Here is a 23,225-nt window from a genome sequence, read left to right as displayed (position 1 = left end):
TATTGGAAAGGGTGTTAAACAAAACGATATTTAAAAAGCCATCAGAAAGCACAGCTCTCACCTTCTGAACGTTCATCAAAGTCTTCATCACCTTCCTCTGAGGCCACTGAATAATCGGACTGGTTGTCGGACTGGTCGTCCTGCCAATCTGGAGGGAGAGAGGGCAGATGAGCGGGGCCCACTGCTCTAGTGGAACGGCCCATGGGTGGGGGGCGGGGCCGGCCACACACACCTCGGTCCTCCTGGGAGCCATCATTGTAGTTGACCTGTTTACGGATTCTTTTTCCTTTGCCCAGATTTCGGGCTAGATCTTCTTGCTGCTGCTCATAATGGTGCCGCAGCAATTTCTCCCAGTAGTCAGGATCCACACTTTCTTCCTGTTTTATGATTTCTCGTTCTACCTCCTCTTCCTCCTGGGACAGAGGGAGGGCCAGGACTCAGGGCTGCTGAAGTCAGCACCACCAGCTACCCCTGGTCCTCACAGTTCCCATTCTGCTAGCTCCTCTTCAGGGCTGGACTCTGAAATACTTAGTGTGCCTGCTTGGACCTAAGAACTTAAAAATAAATTTAGTTGACAGGACATGGCTCCTCATCATTACGTATGGATTAGCAGTCAACGTAACTAAAGAAAAACATGGGATGATGTTGTTATTACAAGACAAGGATGAAGAGACAGTATGCATTCTTCTAACTCCTTTGACACCTATATAGTTGGGAAACAGCAAAATGTAGAAAAGAGAGGTTAAGATGGCAAGTACAGAAAGGCTTCTGAAATGCAGCAAAAGATATCATAAGACATAAAGTAGAAGGGCCATAAGCTCTTCTGTTCTTCACAACTTCATAGAAGTTTGCCAACTGTGAGCAAAAAAACCCACAAAAAAACAAACCAACAAATTATACATATATATCCTCTCATATCCCAGTAATGTTTATGTTCCTCTGGAAGTCTTATGTTTTTTTTCAGACACTTCAAGGCCAGTAACTGATTCTTAAAACTAAACCACTACTAACAACATGAAAGCAGAAACAACCTGAATGTCCATCATTATGGAACAAAATGAATAAATTTCTGGGGGTGGGAGTGGCCAAAATGAGTGAAGAGGGTCAAAAGGTACAAACTTCCAGTTATAAACAAGTCCTGGGAATACAACGCAAAGCATAGTGACTACAATTAATAACACTGTACTGCACATTGGAAAGTTGCTCAAAGTAGCTCCTAAAGGTTCTCATCACAAGAAAAAAAAAAATGTGTTAAGTATGCATGGCGACAGATGTTGACCAGACTTATCACGGTGATCATTTCACAATATATACAAATATTGAATCAATCCACTGTATACTTAAGACAATAATGTTTTCTATGAATTACAGCTCAATTTTAAAAAAGTAAATAAGTTACGGTACTTCCAAACAAGGATATATTATGCAGCAAGAAAAACGGGAGAGGAGCCTGGCTGGCTCAGTCAATACAGCACATAACTCTTAATCTCTAAGTTGTCAAGTTTGAGCCACACAGGGGGTATAGAGATTACGTAAAAAAATATTTAGGGGCACCTGGGTAGCTCAGTCTGTTAGATGTCTGCCTTTGGCTTGGGGCCCGATCTCAGGGTCCTGGGATTGGCCTGAGCCCTGCATTGGGCCCCTTGCTCAGGAGGGAGTCTGCTTTTCCCTCTCCCTCTGCAGGTCCCCCTTCCTTGTGCTTGTGCTCTTCCTCTCATTCTCTCTCTCATGCTCTCTCTCCCTCAAATAAACACATAAGTTTTTTTAAAAAATGAAATCCAGATCACCTGCGTGGCTCAGTCGTTAAGCATCTGCCTTCAGCTCAGGTCATGATCCCAGGGTTCTGAGATTGAGCCCCACATCCGGCTCCCTGCTCAGCGGGAAGCCTGATTCTCCCTCCCCCACTACCCCTACTTGTGTTTCCTCTCTTGCTGTGTCTCTCTCTGTCAAATAAATAAAATCAAAAAATTTTTTAAGAGGGGAGGTCTTTACCAATTTGGACTCTCCAAGATTTATTTAAAGATTTTATTTATTTGAGAAAGAGTGCAGGAGTGGAGGGAAGCGGCAGAGGGAGAGAGGAGAGAGGTAGAGAGAAGCAAACTCCCCACTCAGCAGGCAGCACTGACACGGGACTCGATCCCAGAACCCTGGGATCATGACCTGAGCCAAAGGCAGATGCCTAACCACAATGAGCCACCCAGGGACCTCTTATTTATTTATTTATTTTTTTTTTTTTTAAGATTTTATTTATTTGTTTGACAGAGAGAGATCACAAGTATGCAGAGAGGCAGGCAGAGAGAAGGAAGCAGGCTCCCTGCTGAGCAGAGAGCCCGATGCGGGACTTGATCTCAGGACTCTGAGATCATGACCTGAGCCGAAGGCAGAGGCTTAACCCACTGAGCCACCCAGGCGCCCCTCTTATTTATTTTTAAAAGATTTCATCTATTTATTGAAAGAGTGTGGGGGGGGGAGCAGAAAGAGAAGGAGGAAGAAACCAAATAGACTCCCCACTGAACGCAGAGCCTTGGGGGAAGGGGGGCTGGATCCCACAACCCTGAGATCATGACCTGAGGCGACATCATCAAGAGTCAGATGCTCAACTGACTGAGCCACACAGGCACCCCTAAATCTCTAAGAGTTAATAAGTGGACAAAAACAAAGTACAAAACATTAGGTATAACAAACTACTTCGTGTTTAAAAGGAAAAGGGAGGGGAGCCTAGGTGGCTCAGTCAGTTAAGCACCCAAGCAACCAACTCTTGATTCTGGCTCAGGTCAAGATCTTAGGGTTGTGAGACTGAGCCCCATGTCGGCCTCCATGCTGGGCCTGCTTTGGATTTTCTCTCTCCCTCTCCATCTATCCCTCTTGTGCTCATGCACTCTCTCAAAAAAAAAAAAAAAGGAAAGGGAAAAAGGTGTTTGTGAGCATATGAGCACATGCATGTGTGCATATATGGACAGACATACATGTGATTGTGTGCACATAAACTACTGTTGGAAAAATATACAAGAAACAAAACATCAGTGATCTCCAGGGAGCGAACTAGACAGAAAAGAGATTATCTTGTATCTCTTGAAACTTGAACGTGAATTACTATTTATTCAAAAAATATGATTTAAAGAAGGTAAACAGCAGCTGGAGCCACTAGAGAGGGCCATTTGTATACCTGAGTAGCTGAGAGCAGAGTTTATCAATGGGAGGACCCCTCCTTCCCAAACATTCAGCATGTGCTGCCCCAGCCAATCACCCCCGTGCAGCCAGCCACCACTCTGACAGAAACACGGAGCACCTCACAGGAGGGCAGCTGGGACTGAATACCCCTGTCCACAGGCCTAGGTCAGAATTTTCAGCCACAGTTATACACATCCAAGGCTGGCAGCATCACCTCCAGAGAAGAACAAAGGTAACGGGTATATACGAGAAAAATGTAGTAAGGGAGATGGTTTTGAGTGGAAAGGATGAGAAAAGATGGAGAAGACTACCAGAAATCTATGCCAATTCAAAGAACCCTGAGTTGAGTGGTCTAAAGGGGACCAGAAGAAAAAGTGACCCTTTTTTTAAATTTTATACTCTACTTTGTGGGGGAGTAATTATTAAAGAAGCCACACCTTTATCAGACTTAGGTTTCATTTGTTTGTTTGTTTGCTTTAATGATTATATTTATTTATTTGACAGAGAAACAGCAAAAGAGGAAACACAAGCAGAGGTAGGGGAGAGGGAGAAGCAGGTTCCCCCCCAAGCAGGGAGCCCGATGTGGGGCTCAATCCCAGGACCCTGGAATCGTGACCTGAGCCAAGGGCAGATGCTTAACGACTGAGCCACCCATGCGCCCCAGGTTTTTTGTTTTTGATAAAAGAGATCCAGAAAAGGAAGAGAAGGGGAAACAATTCTAATGTTTTAAAAAGTACAGGGAAGCAGCTGCTTAGATATGTATCTCATCTCTTGCCTTTTCTCCAAAGAGATCTGAGATAGCAATCAGAAGTTTATGTGTAGGGTTAATAGAATACATAAGCTAAAATAAGATTCTGGTAAGGGAGAACTAATACAGATAAAAGTTTTGAGTGTGAAATTTGGCTGTGAGTTTCCTGACAGCCATGGTAAAAATGAGTATGTGACTGCCCATATGTGATAGTATTTATTTTCAAAGGAAGAGATATAGTAATTCATCAATGTACTGACTTACGCACACATGTTTTCTTCTTGTCTCAAATACCATCCTGGTCTCAGTAACAACTTGCAGACCAATCACCAAGCACAGCATTGCCTTGGACTCATACTCACCCCCATCTCTTCTTCCCGCACCATCCTGGTCTCAGTAACAACTTGCAGACCAATCACCAAGCACAGCATTGCCTTGGACTCATACTCACCCCCATCTCTTCTTCCCGCACCACGTACTGGGCCACTTTGAACGAGCTCAAATATTCATTCATGCCCTGCAGTTCTGTGTCTTCTGTCTCATCCTGATTACGGTCCAGAAGTCGTTCAATGGCCTTGTCATCATAGTGGATAACACTACTATCTTCTCCCTCTTTGTTGTCTCCTCCTATAAAGAATCAGAGGTCCATACCCTCAGTCAGCTTCAGCAGCTGCAGTGGTAAAAACAAATCCCACAGGACCCTAAGTCCACATCTCTGGACCCTGAGTATCAAATATATCCTTTCAAGAAGCCAAGCCCCAGACCAAAACAAGTTCCTGACTAGCTCACCTCCGTCTGTGGCTTCATCCTTAAATAGCTCCTCAGTGCCAAACTTGAGGATGTCATCAAGCTCCTGCTTGGACATGGATCCAGTCTTGGAGCCCAGCCCAGGCCGAACCACTAGATGCGTCAGCATCATCTTCTTCTTTGCCACCTGCGTGATGCGCTCCTCCACGGACGCGCGGGTCACGAACCGATATATCATCACCTTCTTATTCTGCCCAATACGGTGAGCTCTGCTAAAAGCCTGAAGTTGGGCACAAAACAAACTCAGAAATGGAAGAAACCATATTTTCCGGCTTCTGCTCTTGCCCCGATGTCCACGTAATAAGCTAAATTCAGCACAAGGCAGCTTGCTTTCACATGAACTCTAAAACCCTGCCCCCCCGATCACACCCTCTATCATGTTACCCCAAATAAGACCATAGTTAACCCAAACTCTCTGGCTCACAATAAGGTAAAAGACAAAAAGAATCTATTGTTTCCTCTGAAACAACTAATTCCAGATGGTGGAGCCCTCGCAGAGAACACTTACGTTACCAGTCAGTTACTGTATGTGAAGGCCGCAATCTCTGCTCACCTGGATGTCATTATGGGGGTTCCAGTCAGAGTCATAGATAATAACTGTGTCGGCAGTGGCCAGATTGATTCCAAGGCCCCCAGCTCGAGTGGAAAGCAAGAAGCAGAACTGTTGAGCACCCGGTGCTAAGAAAGGAACCAAAACGCCATTAGAAGTGTCTCTTGAATTCTAATTAATAATGAACGTAGAAGGAATGTCAGAAATACAAAACATCAGGCAAACACCACACAGTAGTAATCACTGTAAGCGAGGTCCTAGAATGGATGCTGAAGTCAATGTGCAAGTTTAAGGAGAAACAGTGCATGACCATGGTCTCAAATACCTCCCTCATCCAGTTACAGAATGGGTAAGTCATGGGGGCAAAAGGCACAGCACAGGGAATACAGTCAGTGATACTGTAATAGCATTGTGATGACAGATGGCAGCTACACTCGTGGGGAGCCTAACTCACAGATGTCCAATCACTACCTTGCACAGCTGATACTAATGTAACACTCTTGTGTCAACTATAGTTCTAACTGGAAAAAAAAAAAAAAGACATTTATCAGTATCAATTCCAATGGGAAGAAAAGTAAGTTTACCGTGGAGAAACTAAGCAGGTACCACCTGAACTGAGAGATCAAGGTTAACGTCACCAGTAATGGGACATTATCAACATCATGGTCCCCCCCGATAGGATGCAATGAAAAGAACACAGCATTGCTTTTATGGCATTCTTACCCAAAATGTCTAATAAGCTCAACCTGCGAGAAGAAAACATCAGACAAACCCAAACTCAAGAGAAATTCTATAAAATAACTAACCAGTGATCCTCACAAGTATCAACAGCATGAGAGCAAAGGAAAGAATGAAGAACTGTCACAGATAGGAAGAGACACAACAACCAAATGCAATGGGGGATCTGGTATTGGATCCTGAAATAGGAAAAGGACATTAGGAGGAAAACTGGTGACATTTAATTAAGGTCTACAGTTTAGTTACTAGTATGACATCAGTCATCACTTCCTGCTTTTGACAGTTGTACTGTAGTTATGTAAGCTGTTATTGTGAAGAGAAGCTGACTGAAGAATATATATGAACTCTGTATTGTTTTTTTTTAACTTTTAAATCCAAAATTATCTTAAAATAAAAAACAAAGGGGCGCCTGGCTGGCTCAGTCCGAAGAGCATGCAACTCTTGATCTCGGGGTCCTGAGTTCCAGCCCCACAGTGGGAGTAGAGATTAATAGAAAAGTAAACTTTCTTTAAGAAAATTAATTAAATTAAAAATAAGAAGGAAGGGGAGGTGGGGGAGGAGTGGCAGCTATGGAGACAGGTCTGCTACGATTTTGCTAACTGAGCTTGGTAAGTCCTGGTCCCTCTCTGGGACTCAAGAACAACAAAGAGGCTTAAATAAAATGCTCTTCGTGTGGCAAAAAGAATGAAGACTCCAAAGGGAAAAAAAAAATTTGCTAGGAAAAGTCCAAAACATTCTTTGAATCAAGGCATTCAAAAGCTTTACTCTTCCATATCACAATTAACAAAAACCCTAAAGAACCATACAGAAAAGCAGACTGACGAGAACAAGTGATCCATGCAAAGACATGAGTGAATGAGAACGCGTGGACTGAAACCACTCCCCCGCGTTTACCATTGAAGCGGTCAATGGCCTCTTGCCGCATGTTCCCGGTGATCCCACCATCGATTCGTTCATACTTATAACCTTCATGTTCCAAAAAATCCTCCAACAGGTCCAGCATCTTGGTCATCTGTTAAGGACGCACAGTTTAACGAAGGGCAAGTCAGAGGACAACTGTTCCCCTTGTGTCACAGTGGGCGGTCGACCGCTTTCTCCTCAAGCTTCCGGCCCAGCCCGTACAATACCTGAGAAAAGATGAGAACGCGGTGCCCGCCCTCCTTAAGGTTCTTGAGCATCTTCTGTAGCAGCAATAATTTCCCAGATGCTCGGATTAGGGCACTGCCATCATACATGCCATTGGGCATTTTAGGGGCTTCCTGAGGGAAGAAGCAAGACCAGAAAAAAGCATTAAGCCCACGGGAGCACTTCTGGCACAGTGAGGGGCTACAGAGGAGGCAGAGCGTACCATCGCGGCCACGGGGAAGAGGTACGGGTGGTTGCAGCACTTCTTCAGATCCATCACCACGTTGAGCAGAGACACCTGGTTGCCGCCACCCCGAGCATTGAGCGCTTCAAAATTTCGAGTAAGGATGTACTTGTAGTATTTCCTACACGGACAAGATGGAGAGAGAAGTCAGACTCGAGAGCCTTGACAGGACTCCTAACCTAACCTATACACGACTCCTAATACAGTCCCCAGGTCTGTGATCTTCCTTCCAACACATCCCACTTTGGGACCTGACGGCTGGCAACCTAACAGGCACCACTACTGGCACCGTCACGTTAAGTAAGGCATTTAACTAAGTTAAGCACCATGGCATCAGGTATGATCTCGCTTGCTCCCATCACCAGATGCCTGGAAGCAGAGTACAGGGAGGAATCACAAACACTCTGCAGGGGCGCCTGGCTGGCTCAGTTGTTAAGCGTTGTCTGCATTCAGAGTCCTGGGATCGAGCCCCGCATTGAGCTCTCTGCTCAGCAGGAAGCCTGCTTCTCCCTCTCCCATTCCCCATGCTTGTGTTCCCTCTCTTGCTGTCAAATAAATAAATAAAATCTTAAAAAAAAAAAAAAACATTCTGCAGACTAGTAGGTGTCCAGCTACTTTTACAAAATGGAGTCAATGCTTCTGTCCCTTCTGACTCACTTCTGCATAGGGCTCAGCTCCACACGCACAATCAATTCTGTCTTGGATGGCATGTTCTTGAACACATCAGCTTTGAGCCGCCGTAACATATGAGGGCCCAGCATGTCATGCAGTTTTTTAATCTGGTCCTCCTTGGCAATGTCAGCAAACTCCTCCAAGAAGCCTTCCAAATTGCTTCAGAAAGAGAAAGGAAAATGGTAATAGGAAATGGGCAACAAGAAGAATTAGAAGCAGAATTATCAGCTGATTACGGAGAAACGCACTTACTGGAACCTCTCAGGGGTTAGAAAGTTGAGCAGATGAAACAACTCTTCCAGATTGTTTTGTAACGGAGTCCCGGTCAGCAACAGCTTGTGTTGGAGTGAGTAACCATTTAACACCCGGAAGAACTGGAGAAGCAGATGGAGAAGGTGAAATCCAATGAAAAGAGGGCTCTGGGAGATCTCAGCAAATCTGAGCTGTTTCACTGCCCAGTGGTTAAGCCCCCACACTGCCTCCATTTCCATCTCCCCTTTTTTTTTTTTTTTAAAGATTTTATTTATTTATTTGACAGAGAGACCGAGATAGAGGGAACACAAGCAGGGGGAGAGGGAGGGGAAGAGGTAGGCTTTCCGCAGAGCAGGGAGCCCGAGTCAGGGCTGGATCCCAGGACCCTGGGATCATGACCTGAGCCAAAGGCAGACGCCTAACTACTGAGCCCCCACAGGCGCCCCTCCATCTCCCTTCTAAAGGCTGGCCACGAAGGGGAATCACCTGTTGAGATGGGAAGGAGACATCTGACCCTTCTGCCCCTCCCGGGCCCTCCCCTTCCAGAGCAGGTGGTATAGAAAGCTCAAGCCGGAGGCCACGACTTCCCCGCTCACCTTGGACTGGTTGTTCTTGAGCCGGTGTGCCTCATCCACGATGAGGCAGGCCCAGTCAATGGAGCCCAAGATGGCCATGTCGATGGTAATCAGCTCATAGGACGTCAGCAGCACATGGAACTTTACAGATGCCTCTTTCTGCACAAGAAGACAACTTGGTCACTAATGATTGCCCCCTCCAGTGCAGGCTAACCCAACGGACTTACGGGGTTTTCCCTCCTCCCAGCTGTTCTCCTCCTGGCTCGCCCCAGGAATAGGAGTCCAAAGGAAGCAGACTAAGCCCGCAGCAACAACTCCCTCTAGAGTGGTCTCCCACCCACTGAGATACCTTCATGCGAGAGGCTTTCTTGCCACCACGAATGGCGTTGTCTTCAAAGGAGAACTCATTCTCTCGGATGATGGCACGGCTGTCTTTGTCACCCACGTACGTCACCACATACATATCTGGAGCCCACATTTCAAACTCCCGCTCCCAGTTGATGATGGTAGAAAGAGGGGCACTCACTAGGAAGGGGCCCTTGGAATGACCCTTGGAGAAAGAAGTGGCAGGATAAGGACTGAGGGCCCCAACACACTACCAGCCTGGCACCCATCTCTACCACTGCCGCTAAGGCCAGCTGATGACTGGCATGTGTGCTGCTGCTCCTACCCTCACCTCTGTCCCCGTATGAAAACACTTTGCCTCCTCCTTCCCATGACACACCCACCTTTACGGAGAGTCTAAAACCCGACCCCTTCCTGCAAGTCTTCCTGTGCTAATTCCACTCACAACTCTGCTTATCTCAACGGGTATTTGTTCCCCCAAGCCTGAGGCTCTCTGCATCCTGATTCTACCCAGGGCTCCATCCCCTCAGTGTATCTCTGTGTACATGTGTCTATCTTACTGTCAACGTGTTCAAGTTCTGAGATCAATTTTTCCTTCCTTTTTCTCTCTCTTCAGGAGTGTGAAAACCCACAAACACAAAATACCCACCCACAAAACAATGAACCACTCCAGCTTTCCTACCTCTTTGTAGAGAGAATAGAGGAAGACTGCTGTCTGGACAGTCTTCCCAAGGCCCATCTCATCAGCCAAGATAGTATCGGTGCCTTGAGCCCAGGAGAAGCGCAACCAGTTCAAGCCCTCCATCTGATAGGGGTGCAGGGTTCCACCTGTAGCATCCAGGTACTCTGGCTGCCGCTCATACTTCACTGTCGGCTGAAGGATGAAACGAAGGAAGTCAAGAGCTGCCAAGGAGCTCCCTTCCTTCCTTAAGATAGCGGATGCCTGCTCCTCACATATCTTCATCAGATCCTCAAGAGCCATAAGGAATTGTGAGGAAACAGATCTTCAACAGCTACTGGTAACTCTGACTTAGGATCCTCTAGGAAGCAAGGCAACTAACCCATCAGAAAGACTGAGATCTTGGGCGTACAGATCTCTGCTGAATGACCGCGTCACAGCCTCCCTGACAAGTCAGTAATTCTGCTGATCAAGATCCACCAGGTCAACAATCCTATGCTCCCCCTAAAGTCAGCTTTTTGTTTTTTAAAGATTTCCTTTATTTATTTAACAAAGAGACAGACAGAGCCAGAAACCACAAGTGGGGGGAAAATGCAGAAGGAGGAGGAGAAGCAGATTCCCCTGCTGAGCAAGGAACCCGACGCGGGACTGGATCCCAGGTCCCTGGGATCATGACCCTGAGCCAAAGGCAAACACTTAACCAACTGAGCTACCCCCACACCCTTCGAGTTATTTTTTTAACCTTAACAGTCTTTATGTTATATTACACAAATAAACCCCAGAAGAACTGAGCCATGAATTAAGAGTCAGAAGATGGGCCACCTGGGTGGCCTCAGTCGTTGAGCATCTGCCTTCCGCTAGAGTCTCGGTCCCAGGGTCCTGGGATCAAGCCCTGCATCAGGCTCCCTGATCAGTGAGGAACCTGTTTCTCCCTCTCCCACTCCCCCGTTTGTGTCCCCTCTCTCACTGCCTGTCAAATAAATAAATCTTAAAAAAAAAAAAAAAAAAAAGATGTGGAAGATCCAGGTTCCAATACAAGTTTCAGAGAAGCTTAGTTACATGACACATCCCTAGGTAACACTTTCTCAATCATAGAAAATACCTGCCTATGTTTTCATTTTTCTGATGATGCAAAGAGAAAATGAGATGTAGAGAAGTAGGGAAGCATCTCGCTCTGAAGTTACTGCTGGCAGGGCATCGCTAGGAGTACCAGCTGTACACAAGACATATCGTCCCACCAAACAAACCGTCCCCTCCCTCTTCTGCCCCAACTCACATCCACTGTAGGAGTTTCAGGAGGCCTCTCCAACTTCCTCAGCTTCACCTTCTTGAGCTTCTTGCCTGGTCGTCCTTCCTCACCCCTCATTAACTCCCTGAAAGAAGACAGACATCACACAGATGCCCAAGGTCCTTCTCCGTAAGAACAAACTCCCCACCTCAGCAAAGCCGCCCACCTGTGGTTCCAGTAGCTCTGCTTGAACAGATCATAGTCCTGTATCTCCACATCCTCGCTCTCCCAGGATGCCTGATCGTAGGGCAAGTCCCGCCACTTGATCAAGTAGTGGACATGGCCCTTTTTGTCCACACTACAAGGTCAAGGAGAAAAAAAACCCTCAGAGCCAGAAGACGACACCTCACTCTCAAAAAGTGCCAATAACAGATGTTCCAAATGACTTCTAGGAAGGCCAGATGCCACATGTATTCAGAGTCTGAGTCTCTCTACCACACTAGTCTTTGGACCTAAAATTACATCTCATCTATGTCTTCTCCTGTGGCTCAAATACCAGGATTCAGTCAGTTAATAATAATACATTGACATGTCTCTTCCAAGCTTAAATCACCAGTGACATCCATTTGCTTACTCCCTTCAGTAGCAGTCTCCCAATGGCTATGCTGCCTACCTCCAGTTCGCCCAAGACCACCACCAGTCTGACCCTGTTCCACTGGTACCTGTGGTTGAGAATTCGGTGGATCATCATCCACTCAGGTTTTATGCCATAGCGATAGAAGCGTTCCTCCATCTCTGCAAATTTAGGGTCTTTGTTCTTACGCTTCCGGCTCTTCTCTTCATCACCACCAAAGTCCCCGGAAGGCGGTTCGTCCATATCATTCTTCCGCTGATAGTTTCGGAACATCACTTGACAGTGCAGCTCCAACTGCAAACAGAAAGACACATCAGCCACCATGGAGTGGCATCCGCTCTTCCAGCCACAAGGCTGTTTCTCATGACCCTCTTCACTGTAGTCCCCAGATCTCTAGCCTATCCCAGGTTTACCTGCAGTTCAGACACCCAGGAGCAGTGCCAGTAAGACATGCCTTGCCATTTCACAAAGAACTGCCGCTCTGGCCTCCCCTCCAGGGGCTTGGGAGACGGAGTATTGGGATCAGCATCTGGAGGCCGAGGCACTGGTGTGGGAGATGGTGGCTGCCCCCATTTCCAGATTAGAATCTTCTGAACTTTGCCCTTAAGCGCTGGACACTGAGAGAAAATGAGGATGCATTATCAAATCATTACCAAGGAGAGGAAAGGTAACAGCCCATAGCCTCAGCCTTATCAAAGGATTATTAAAATCTTATTTCAAGAGGTGCCTGGGTAGCTTGTTAGCTAGGAGTCCAACTCTTGGGTGCAGCTCAGATCAAAAACTTGGAGTCATGGGATCAAGTCCCCCCACTGGGGCTCAGTGTGGAGTCTGCTTGAGATACTCTCCCTCTCCGCATCCACCCACCCTGCTTGTGCTCTCTTCTTCTCCCTCTCTCTAAAATAAATAAATAATTCTTGAATTCTCTTTGTAAGAAGAACCATTCTATGTAAAGAATAATAGAATTCCATCTCCACTTCTGGACTTCATCCAGAATTTAAGTGACACCATCACTTCTATGGCTTTTTTTTTGGGGGGGGGGGGTTGGTTTCGTTTATTTTTAAAGATTTTATTTATTCATTTGACAGACAGAGAACACAAGTAGGCAGAGAAGCAGACAGAGAGAGGAGGAAGCAGACTCCCCGCCGAGCAGAGAGCCCGATGTGAGGCTTGATCCCAGGATCCCGGGATCACGACCTGAGCCGAAGGCAGAGGCTTTAACCCACTGAGCCACACAGGCACCCCTATCACTCCTGTGTTTAACAGAGGCAATAGCAAGACCTCAACAATAACCCAGAACAAGGAAAGCAGAGAAAATCCCCAGACCTAGGGCAGCAGAATTCCTCTTATAATCAACTGAAAAGCAATTAAGTAATCCTATTAACCACTCTAAAATACCAAGACCCCAAAGCTGGGTGCCAAGACAGAATGGGTGGTCTAGGCGGGAGAAACATGGCTTTAAGAACACCCCTTAAGGGGCGCCTGGGTGGCTCAGTGGGTTAAGCCGCTGCCTTCGGCTCAGGTCATGATCTCAGGGTCCTGGGATCGAGTCCCACATCGGGCTCTCTGCTCAGCAGGGAGCCTGCTTCCCTCTCTCTCTCTCTGCCTGCCTCTCTGTCTACTTGTGATCTCTCTCTGTCAAATAAATAAATAAAATCTTAAAAAAAAAAAAAAAAGAACACCCCTTAAAAGAGCTGGCAAAGGGCGCCTGGGTGGCTCTGTTGGTTAAGCAACTGCCTTCAGCTCAGGTCATGATCCTGGAGTCCCAGGATTGAGTCCTACATCAGACTCTCTGCTAAGCAGGGAGTCTGCTTCTCCCGCTGACCTCTCTCCTCTCATGCTCTCTCTCTCAAATAAATAAATAAAATCTTAAAAAAAAAAAAGAGAGAGAGAAAGGGCAAAGCATCAACTCCTCTGTTCAAAGCTAATCCTACTTTTTCCCAGATAAAGCTATCCCCAGACTACATGAGAAAGGAAAACAATCTGTCTCAGGGCCAAAAGATAGAGTTCTCCAATGACCTCTCCTACACCTCAGCCCCCCGCAGCCTACACATAAAAGAAGTATACCCTTCTGCTAGACTACACTACCCATACCTCCCACCTTGGCTAGGGTCAGTCACTCACCGTACAACGGGGACAGAGCCATTCACCATTAGGAATCTCTGGAAGTGGGGGGTTCAGGCAGTGGATGTGATAGGATGAAGGACAGGTGTCACAGCAGAGCAGCTCCCCACCATCTTTACAGACACGACAGAATTCCATATGGTGGTCATCCTCCTCTTCAGGGTCTCCTCCAACCTCTTCCAGGATCTCCTCACCCTCTGAATTGTCCTCTTTAGCCTCCCACTGGATGCCTTCCTTCTCCTGCAGTAAAGGACCACAGAGTCAGATTATTACCTCCCCCCACCCACCCAAGCCGGAACCACACCCATCATTTCTTTGAATGCTTCTCAAAGTCCACACCAGTACCACCACCCAGGCCCAAAGGATCTCTGTCACCCCACCCTTCCTCTTGAGGGTTCCAAAGGGCCACAATGGCCAGGCACTCACGCAATGTGGACAGCTCCACTTGCCCTCAGGAGCCTTCTCCATATCCGGATCCAGGCAGACCATGTGGTAGGCTCGGGGACAGGTATCACACAGGATGATCTCACCGCCTTGCTGGCACACCTCGCAATAGTCCTGGTGGTCTGTCTCATAACCATCCACAGCAGTCACCTCCTCCTCGCCTGGGCAAGGAAGAGGGAAAGCCCAGTTATTAGAAAAAAACTACCTCCCCCCACCCCCTCTAAAATAAACCCAACCCCGATCTCCTTAGGGAGATTCGTCCCCAGTCACTCCCACCCCACCCCATCAGACACAGACCCAAAAAAGAAACACACCTTTCTTTTTCTTTTTAGTGGTTCGGAGTTTCTTGCGGCTGCGGCTACTACGGCTAGTAGAACCATCAGAAACGGAATAGCTATTGATGCTGGCATCATCGAAGTCAGACTCCACATCTAAGTCATCATCCTCACTCTGGCAGAATGAAAAAAAGTAGGTTAGAGGTTAAAGTCAAGGGGAAGAAGAATTTATTAGAAAAGGGATCACTCTTACTAGGGGTGCTAGAATCCCAGCAAGCAGTCAAGTAAGAAGCCTAGTCACTGTGTTCTGGGGCCAAGAGTCCCCACTCTTACTTGCCTACCGTGAAGGCCAGACCCAGACATAGAGTAACACTGCACCAGATAGGGCACCCTCACCAAAACAGGATGGGCTGGGCTCTCACCGAGGATCTCTTACGCTTAGAACCAAAACCTCCCAGCTTGATTTTCAGGGGAGCTACTTTCTTGGGTTTAGGCTTCTTGGCGTCAGGTACACGAGGGCTGCCCTTGGGCTTCCTCCGAGCATTGGGACCTAAAGTCAGAGAGCACACTTAAGATCAGGTAATCCAAACACACAAGACAGCAGATGGAGAAGATTAATAAAATATTCTCTACCTAAGCACATTTCCCCATGTCCAGCTTCCCAAAATTTCCCACCTAAATCCAAGATTCATTTCTACCTCACACTCCTCTATCTTTAGGCTGACAGAAGAGCGTCCTCATGCTTCCTCCGTCTTTAGTATCCCATGCCCACATCATCCCACCTCACAGTGGGTGGGTCTCATTTCACCTTTGCCCTCCTTGGTCTTGGCCTTGCGGATGGGCACCTCCACAGGCGGAGGTGGTGGTGCAACTTCAGTGGCCGTCACCATGCTCTCCACCACAGCCACCGCTGCCGCCGCTGCTGCTGCCACAGAAGCCCCGGAACTGCCTTTGAAGGGATTGTTGGTGCTGAACTCACGCCACTTTGCACCCAAAACCATCATCATCTTGGAGACAGCAATCTTGGGGTTTTTGGCAGCAATGAGGGGTCTGGTGGAGAAACGGACAAGAACAAAGAGGACAATCTTTGAGAATAAAAGAGACAGAGAGAGAAGCGAATAGAGATTATTCAGGCACTCTCTTCCCCAGTGCCCAAGACCCCCAGTGTTTACCGGACAAACTGGCTGAAGGCCTTGTAGTTGGTGAGGGTGCGATAATCCTCCTCTGAGAACACATGGTCAATGTCTTCCATGCCCCAGTCTTCCAGGAGCTGAGCGGATGATTTAGGCTCCTGCAGAGAGAGCAAGGTCAAAGACCTGACACCTAGTGTCCATACTTGCTAAAGGGAATCTGAGCTGAGATGAAGGCCTGCAAGACCAGGGGAGGAGAGCGGAGAGAAAATCATTACAACCGGGGAGACAGAACACTCTAAGGGGCAGTGCAGTATCTGGGAGACAGAGGACAGGAAGACAACTGCAAGCACACAGGAGAGGACAGAGGTCCAGGCACCTTTGAATCATCATCATCGTCATCCTCCTCCTCCTCTTCCTTCCGCTTGGATTTGCTCTTCTTTTCTTTCTTAGGTCCAAGCTTCTTCTTTTTCTTCTTGCCAGGGGTATAGTCGCTGCCCTCACTGTCTGAGCGCAGAGCCACCTCTTCCTCCTCCTCCACAAACTCCGGCCCCTCCCCAGAGCTGTCCCCCAGCTGCCGGCATAAGAGCAGACGCTGGAGCAGGGAAGGGGGAGAGGGAGAGGGAGACAGACACACACATGCTACACACATGCTGACCTCAGAACAGCCCTGAGGCTCATCCCCAGGACCTGGCCCACAACTGGAGAAGAAGAAACAAATATCCCCCCACGCCCCTCAACCGTTCTCATCAGAGCTTCTCCCTTCTTCTTATTCCCCAAACATCCAGTCACCCACTCACCTCCTTTTTTTGGCGCTTGCTCTTAGGGATTTTAGGGTCCCGAGGTTTCTTAGGCTTTTTCTTCTTCTTGAGCTTTGGAGTCTCTGCTTCTGACAAATCCTCTTCTGGGTCCTCTTCATTTTCTACATATATTTCACAGAGAGAGGCAGGTAGAGAAAAGATCAATAGCAAAAGGTCAGAGCCTAATCCAAAGGCTTTAGACTTTATTCCCCCACCTCTTGTCCCAGATTCCACTGAAGAGAACTGCTATACTCACCACAGAAGGAAGCTGATACTCAGGACAAAAACAGACAAAGAGAGAGCTGTATATACCCGAAATAGGCCTGTCAGGCCAAACCAGGCCCACCTCGGGCAGCTGTCCAGACCCCTGCCTCCTTCCCCTCATCCCTCACTGGAGTCCTCTATATGTTCACCAGTGCAGCTGAAGCAAGCTGCTTAGGATGAACCAAATAAGAGAAATAGGTCTAGGGGCGCCTGGGTGGCTCAGTGGATTAAGCCGCTGCCTTCGGCTCGGGTCATGATCTCAGGGTCCTGGGATCGAGCCCCGCCTCGGGCTCTCTGCTCCACAGGGAGCCTGCTTCCTCCTCTCTCTCTGCCTGCCTCTCTGCCTACTTGTGATCTCTCTCTCTGTCAAATAAATGAATGGAATCTTTAAAAAAAAAAAAAAAAAGAGAAATAGGTCTAGCCCTCCTCTAACTGTCCACCAAATATCCTACAAACCAGGAGATGAAAATTAAAAGTCTTCCCCATAAGGCAAAAATGACAGAATACATCTTAACCACATTCCCAGAACGGTAACGGTCCAGGGGTCCCAGAAACCACACCCTTCACTACCCACTTTGGGTCATCACTGCTTAAAACCACCAGAATCCTCAAACCAGAGGTTCAGTTGTCAGCCCAGTATCATACCCACTCCCAAACATAATTCCCTTTCCCCATCTCCAGCTCCACAGTTCCTCTCCAGCTTCTCTTGGGTCAGTAGCCTCTTCTCCCCAGGGGCCCAAATCAGCCCAGCTGTCACCATCTCCTCCACACTCCCCCCTCAATCCTCCTCCCATCTGGCTCCACCTCCTCCCCTGGCTGGGAGCACACACAAAGCCTGGGGTAATACTGAGAGCTCCTGGGCAGGGATAGGTGGGAAGGGGCACAGAGGGGGAGGAGAAGACCAGGACGCAGCTTCCTTTGTAACTAACACACATTCACACCACCTCCCTCCTCCCTCCTCTCTCTCCTTCTTCCTAAGCCACCCCCGCCCAGGGAGGGGGGAGTGGAGAAGGGAGTGGAGAGAAGGAGGGAGTGCCTCACCCACTGAGGAGAGGGAAAATGGCTCCTGACCGCAGAAGCCAGCCCAGGGCACCCAGCTGCCAACATAGGACAGGAAGTAGCAGGGGAGGGGGTGGGGTTGGGAGAGGTAGCTGAGGAAAGACTACCCTCACAAAGACTTCCCAAATTATTACCTGGCCCCAGGTCCAGATGCCACTTCTCCTAACACCTATTCTGGGATAACAGTTCTCGAGAGGCCACTCTAAGGTCCTAGGCAAGGAAACCCAAGACAAACATGAAGGGTAATACAAGAGGGCCAACTGGGTTACTCCCCTCAATCATAATTATTTTTCCAATCATCAGAGCTAAGATTTAACAAAGGCTCAGTGGAGCTATGGTCAGAGCATACAACCTTCTCAAATTTTTGATATCCCAAAGATTTACCTTGAGGAATGGGAGCCCATAGGAAGTCTCTATAACTCAGTTTCCTCCTCATCACCTATCTCCCCAAGAGTCCAAGCCATAAATCCTAAACCACCTCTCATGGATTACAAATAGCCACCTATCCAACATATATGGGAGTGATGTCTTCACCAAGAAAAAAGGAGCAGCACCTGGACAGTGGTGGACAACAATATGCTTCCTTATAATCTTACACATGCTCTTTGGCCCTGACCCCCAGAACTAGCCCTAAAATGCTTCTGGCTCCGCCCTTCATGAGCAAAGCAGATACTAGGGAACATGAGATATTAAGCTTGACAAAGCACCATCAGCCTCCCCCCACTCAGCCCAGGATCAGGCCAGGCATACGAAAGCCCCTCCCATTCCCTTGGGAATGGAACACCAGCCTGGATTTCACCAGAAATAACCATTTTCTTAAGGCTTCTCCCCAGCAATCCCCATGTCACCCCCCTCACTAATCAGTTCCATCTCTCGGTTCCTCACCTCCATAAAAATTGGATACAAGGACAAACTCATGCAGGTGAAGGGGACACCCATCCTCATAAGACCCCCAAACTTCTCAGGCAGATAATGTGCTGAGACAACATGCGGCAAAGTGGCTGAGACATAAAAGAAGATTTGGGAAAGGGGCAGGAATGGGGCGTGGCAAGTGGAAAAACTGGGTCATGCTACAGCTTGGGGCAGAGTTCACCCTGGGAGCCTGCACAGCTCCCAATCAACTGGGGGGGGGGGGGGGGGGCAGCCCCAGACCAAAAGGCCAATGGGAAGCCAAGATGTGGAACCAGCATTGGCTGGATAGCACTACTACTTCTCTGGCCCCTCACAGAAAGGATCAGATCATATTACCTATACCACCACTCCACCCCCACCTTGGGCAACAGCACCGAAATTTGCCACCTTGGCCTACACGGTGATGAGACTAAGTCTAAGTTTCTTATCCCAACAGCTGAAGATTCAGTAACAAGACCCATCTCCTAAGTGCCCTTAGTTTCAAACAAAGACTTCCAACTTAGAAGACGCCAAATGTAGAAACATCTTTCCCAGACCACTTCAACTTGCTGCTAGAGCTAAGGAGAGAGAAGGCAGAAGTGAAAGATGTTTGATGGGAAACAAAAACAGGAGCAAGCTCTGGAATTAAAAGAAAAATAAATATAAGCAGAGAATAAAAAAAATGACATTTAAAAAAAAGCTCGAAAAAAGGTCAAGGAAACAAGTAGGTGACTTAGCTAAGGGCTCTTTAAAAGGAAAGACAGCCACTTAGATGCATGACATCAATCCCCATTTGAGAAGAGACAAGGGCTACTCCAATCAGGCAGGGTGATTATAATAACCATACGGGTTTGGCCAGTCCAAGGAGCCACCCCCAAACATAGACAGAACAACCCCCAACACACCTACACAAACACTTCATGCCACCAGCCCAAACCCTAGACTCCTTGCATGGAGGCAGAAGCCTCTAGAGAAAAAGCCTGTATTATATCCAAAAAGCCTGTATTATGTCCACTTGCTATAGGAAAGGGAAGGGGGGTCCGCAAGGTGTCACCTCTGTTCTTTTGCCCCTTTCTAGTATATCTTTCAGGCTATGACATCCTACCCCTAGCCCCCATCATTTCCCCACTTCAAACATTCCAGCAATCTGCCTGGCTAAAAGTGCTTTACAACCCAGCTAAGGAGCGCAATTCAAACTTCACACAGTTGAGACAGCACAGAAAACCGGTAACTGATCAGAAGCTAAAAATAATCAGATAGAGAGTAACCAGCACTCCCTCTCTCCTTTCCACAGCAGCAACCACAGGATCCTGCTAACACAGATGACCGATTGGTCTCCAAAATGCAATCCTCAACACACACCCCCTCCCACCCCCCCTCCAGGGGTCCCAGCCACCTGCATTCCTCCATGGATCCGCACAAGGTAAGGTCCGCCAACCCAGAGAGCTCCCTCAACCGGGAACTGCATAGCATTCCTGAAGACAGTGCAGCAAGCTTGCATCTAGGTCCCAGAGCCCAGGAGGCACATGGCTTCCACCCCCTCCCACAAGAGCTCCGCAGAAGGGAACCACTCCCTTCGGATGCCCTCCACCTCATACTCTGCACACAGAGAGAAACTCAACCCTGTCTCACCAGAGTCGCTAGGGAGGGCCCAAATGCCTCCTTCCTGCCCTGGGCCGTTGGGGAAGATGTTACCTGGGTGGGGTGGGGGCAAGCTGTTGTTCAAAAGTGCATCCATATCTTCCTCCTCGCTGCCCGCCGAGCAGGGGGACGGGGAGCCCAGGCCCGACGCCATCCCCTTCCGCTCCCGGCCAGGGAATCGGCCCAGCTGCTCCTGCCTGCGGCCTGGGGCCCTCTACACTGGCCCGAGTCACTGTGCGGGGGAGGGGGGAAAGAAAGAGAGAACAGTCAGTGACGCGCACTGTCCCCCTCCCCCACACCCACCCGCTCTTTCCGCCCACCACCACCAGCGGCCCCCCCACCCCAGCCACCCTAGCAGGGCACCCGAACCACTCAGGCTGAACTTAGTTCCACACTCCTCGAGGGCAGCCCGGAAGCCGGCTCCCCAACCGGAGCCCCCCAGATGAGCGGGAGCGACGCCCCCGAGAGCAGGCTGGTGCAGGCGTGGGGAGGGGTAGAAACCAGTCTGGACCGAGCAGGGTGTGACGCGGGCGGGAAGGGGGTCCGAGTGGCCGCAGCGCGGGGGGGCCGGGGGAGGCGGCAGGCGGCGAGGCGCTCGGGGACACAAGGTCACTTGGGGGTGGGGGGGCGCCTCCCTGCGCCTGGGGAGGGGCCAGTCCCCAGACAGGGCAGCTCTCCAAAGGCTGTCCTCTGGGACAACTCAGGTTCTCCGGAGGAGCTGCGGGGCCGAGGGGGCGTGGAGGCTTGGGCGCTCCAGGGGGCTGGAGGTTGGGACCTGGGGGGCGAGGGAGCGCCCACCGGGCAGGGGGCCGGGCCACGTGTCCCGGGGGGCAAGTGAGCAAAGGGCGAGGGGGCGGGCGCCGGGCATTGTGGGAGACCAAGCCCGAGGTGGGAGTCGCGGGGGGCAAGACTCGGGCCGGCTTAGGGCGGGGGTGGGGGGGCAGGGCGCCCTGCAGGCAAAGGAAGGGAAGGGTCGGCTCCTCTGGGCAGGGGGCGGTCCGCGAGTCCGGGACGTCTGAGGAAGGGGTGGGTGGAGGGATGAGCTTGGGGGCTGGTCGGGCTGAGAGGGGCGTCTCTTTGGGAACCCCGCGCTCTCCTCACCCCGGAGCCGCCGCAGGTCGCGCTGGGTCCGGCCCGGTGTCACTCCCGCTCCGGCTCCTCCTCGCCGCGGCCAAAGGGGGGAAAATGGCTCCGGCTCCGGCGTCGCCTCTTAAAGGGCCCGAAACACCGGCCGGGAAATCCCACCGCACAGGCCCCGCCCCCCCACGGACAGCCCATAATAACCTCAACCAACTCCAACCCCCCCTCCACTACCGCCACCCTCCTCCTTAGGTCTCCCGGGCAACCCCCGCCCCCTCGTCGCTCAGGCAACCATTGGCCACGCCCCCTTCGAGCGCGCGCGCGCGTGTCACCCGGGCAACCACCCACCTCCTGGCCATCCCATAATACACACGGACACCCTACCACCACCACCCCCCCACACACACACTCCATACACCTATATGCCAAGGCTGTTGACATCTCATAATATTGCAGACCTTTTGCAACTAACCCTTTCCCCACCTCAGACATCCCATAATAGTCATCCTTTGCCAACTTCTTCACTCTTGGCCCTAATGCTAACATCCCATAATAATTCGTCACCTCTCCTTCCCCATGGCCATCCCATAATAAGCACCCCTCCCAGCACTTCAGCCTCACAGCCCATAATACTCATCCCCATCCCCCACAGACATCCCATAATAAGCACTCTTCATCCACCCCCAGTTAGATATCCCATAATAGTCAGAAACTCCCCCCTCCCCCCCCCCACATTACAACAACGGACACTTCGGCCTCCTCCCACACACATCCCGTAATAATCAGTTTCCCACTTTCTATACTCACATCCCATAATAAACAACCCCCTAGCCTGAGCTGCCCTCAGCCCCAGCAGGCTAGGGTCTAGATCCTCAGAACACCACCCTCAGCCTTCATACATCCATTCCAACTCCACAGCCCATAACAACCTTCTCCTGTCAGAGAGATATCCCATAGTGATCGGCAGTCCTACTGTCACCCTACTGATGGACATCTAATCTCCTTTTTTCTAACCCTGGAAAGACATCCCATAGTTCTACTCCTCCACCCCACCCCCTGATATCCCATAATAATGTCAAGCAGCCCGTGGTCCACCAGACGTACTATAATACTCCTAGCACAACCCAGAGTCACATCCCATAATGCTTCACCTCCAGCCACCACCCTTATGCCTTTCCAGCCAGGCATCCCATAATATTCATATTCAAACCTCCCCCACCTCCACAGGCTGTCAGTCTATTCTAACACCCAGAGCCACAAGGGTGAAGCAGGCTACCCACACTGCCCTGTGCCCGCCCCAACTTGTACACACCTTTATCCCTTTCTGGGCCAAAGCAGTATCCTGGCATAAAGCCTCTTGATGTCTAAAACAAACCCTACCTTCCCTCATCCCATCATTTCCAGACACTCAGGAACTGAGAATCAACCTAGGGCCCCACCCAATCCCACCGAATTCAGTTATTCTCCGGATGCTTACCTTCAGCTCTTAAGTTTTGGGTAGAGCCAACCAAATACCATGCTGATCAGATGAGCCATTTACATAAAGTTTAATTCAGCCATAGCATCCCATAATAATTATAAACTCCTATCTTTACAAAGGAGTCTTTATTTCTCAGCATTTCAGCAGTCCTTCTCCCATGTCACCCTGCCTCTCTAGGTCAGGTGGTCCAGCATGCCTGGGCCAGTCCCATGGATGGACATCCCACCATGATATGAAGTGAGAATTCTGCTATATATATCAAGAACCAAGAT

At 49.4% G+C, this 23,225-nt stretch overlaps 1 protein-coding gene across 7 annotated transcripts in view; it reads right to left on the bottom strand.

Moving 5' to 3' along the window:
- The window catches only part of CHD4 (chromodomain helicase DNA binding protein 4), a 31,136-nt gene extending 9,102 nt beyond the window's left edge, over positions 1-22,034 (bottom strand). Inside the window, exons 1-27 of one of the 7 annotated variants that reach the window (XM_046011262.1) lie at positions 21,495-22,034; positions 20,448-20,625; positions 16,539-16,660; positions 16,118-16,333; positions 15,781-15,899; positions 15,417-15,658; positions 15,031-15,158; positions 14,648-14,783; positions 14,316-14,494; positions 13,890-14,129; positions 12,182-12,385; positions 11,857-12,062; positions 11,361-11,492; positions 11,183-11,279; positions 9,910-10,101; positions 9,232-9,432; positions 8,904-9,041; positions 8,308-8,429; positions 8,041-8,214; positions 7,363-7,504; positions 7,142-7,273; positions 6,909-7,026; positions 5,280-5,404; positions 4,709-4,946; positions 4,371-4,546; positions 233-410; positions 62-148 (exon numbers count right to left, since the gene is read on the bottom strand). In XM_046011262.1, coding sequence (XP_045867218.1) covers positions 62-148; positions 233-410; positions 4,371-4,546; positions 4,709-4,946; positions 5,280-5,404; positions 6,909-7,026; positions 7,142-7,273; positions 7,363-7,504; positions 8,041-8,214; positions 8,308-8,429; positions 8,904-9,041; positions 9,232-9,432; positions 9,910-10,101; positions 11,183-11,279; positions 11,361-11,492; positions 11,857-12,062; positions 12,182-12,385; positions 13,890-14,129; positions 14,316-14,494; positions 14,648-14,783; positions 15,031-15,158; positions 15,417-15,658; positions 15,781-15,899; positions 16,118-16,333; positions 16,539-16,660; positions 20,448-20,547 — 4,144 coding nt within the window. In that variant the 5' untranslated portion in view covers positions 20,548-20,625; positions 21,495-22,034. Of the gene's footprint in view, positions 1-61; positions 414-4,370; positions 4,547-4,708; positions 4,947-5,279; positions 5,405-6,908; positions 7,027-7,141; positions 7,274-7,362; positions 7,505-8,040; positions 8,215-8,307; positions 8,430-8,903; positions 9,042-9,231; positions 9,433-9,909; positions 10,102-11,182; positions 11,280-11,360; positions 11,493-11,856; positions 12,063-12,181; positions 12,386-13,889; positions 14,130-14,315; positions 14,495-14,647; positions 14,784-15,030; positions 15,159-15,416; positions 15,659-15,780; positions 15,900-16,117; positions 16,334-16,538; positions 16,661-20,447; positions 20,626-21,494 lie in introns of all 7 variants that reach the window. The other 6 variants (XM_046011260.1, XM_046011266.1, XM_046011264.1 and 3 more) reach the window with 6 other exon arrangements.
- Positions 22,035-23,225: the final 1,191 nt, after the last annotated feature.

This window comes from Meles meles, chromosome 7 (genome assembly GCF_922984935.1).
Source record: "Meles meles chromosome 7, mMelMel3.1 paternal haplotype, whole genome shotgun sequence".
Classification (NCBI taxonomy): domain Eukaryota; kingdom Metazoa; phylum Chordata; class Mammalia; order Carnivora; family Mustelidae; genus Meles; species Meles meles.
This window is presented reverse-complemented; position numbering and strand designations above follow the sequence as displayed.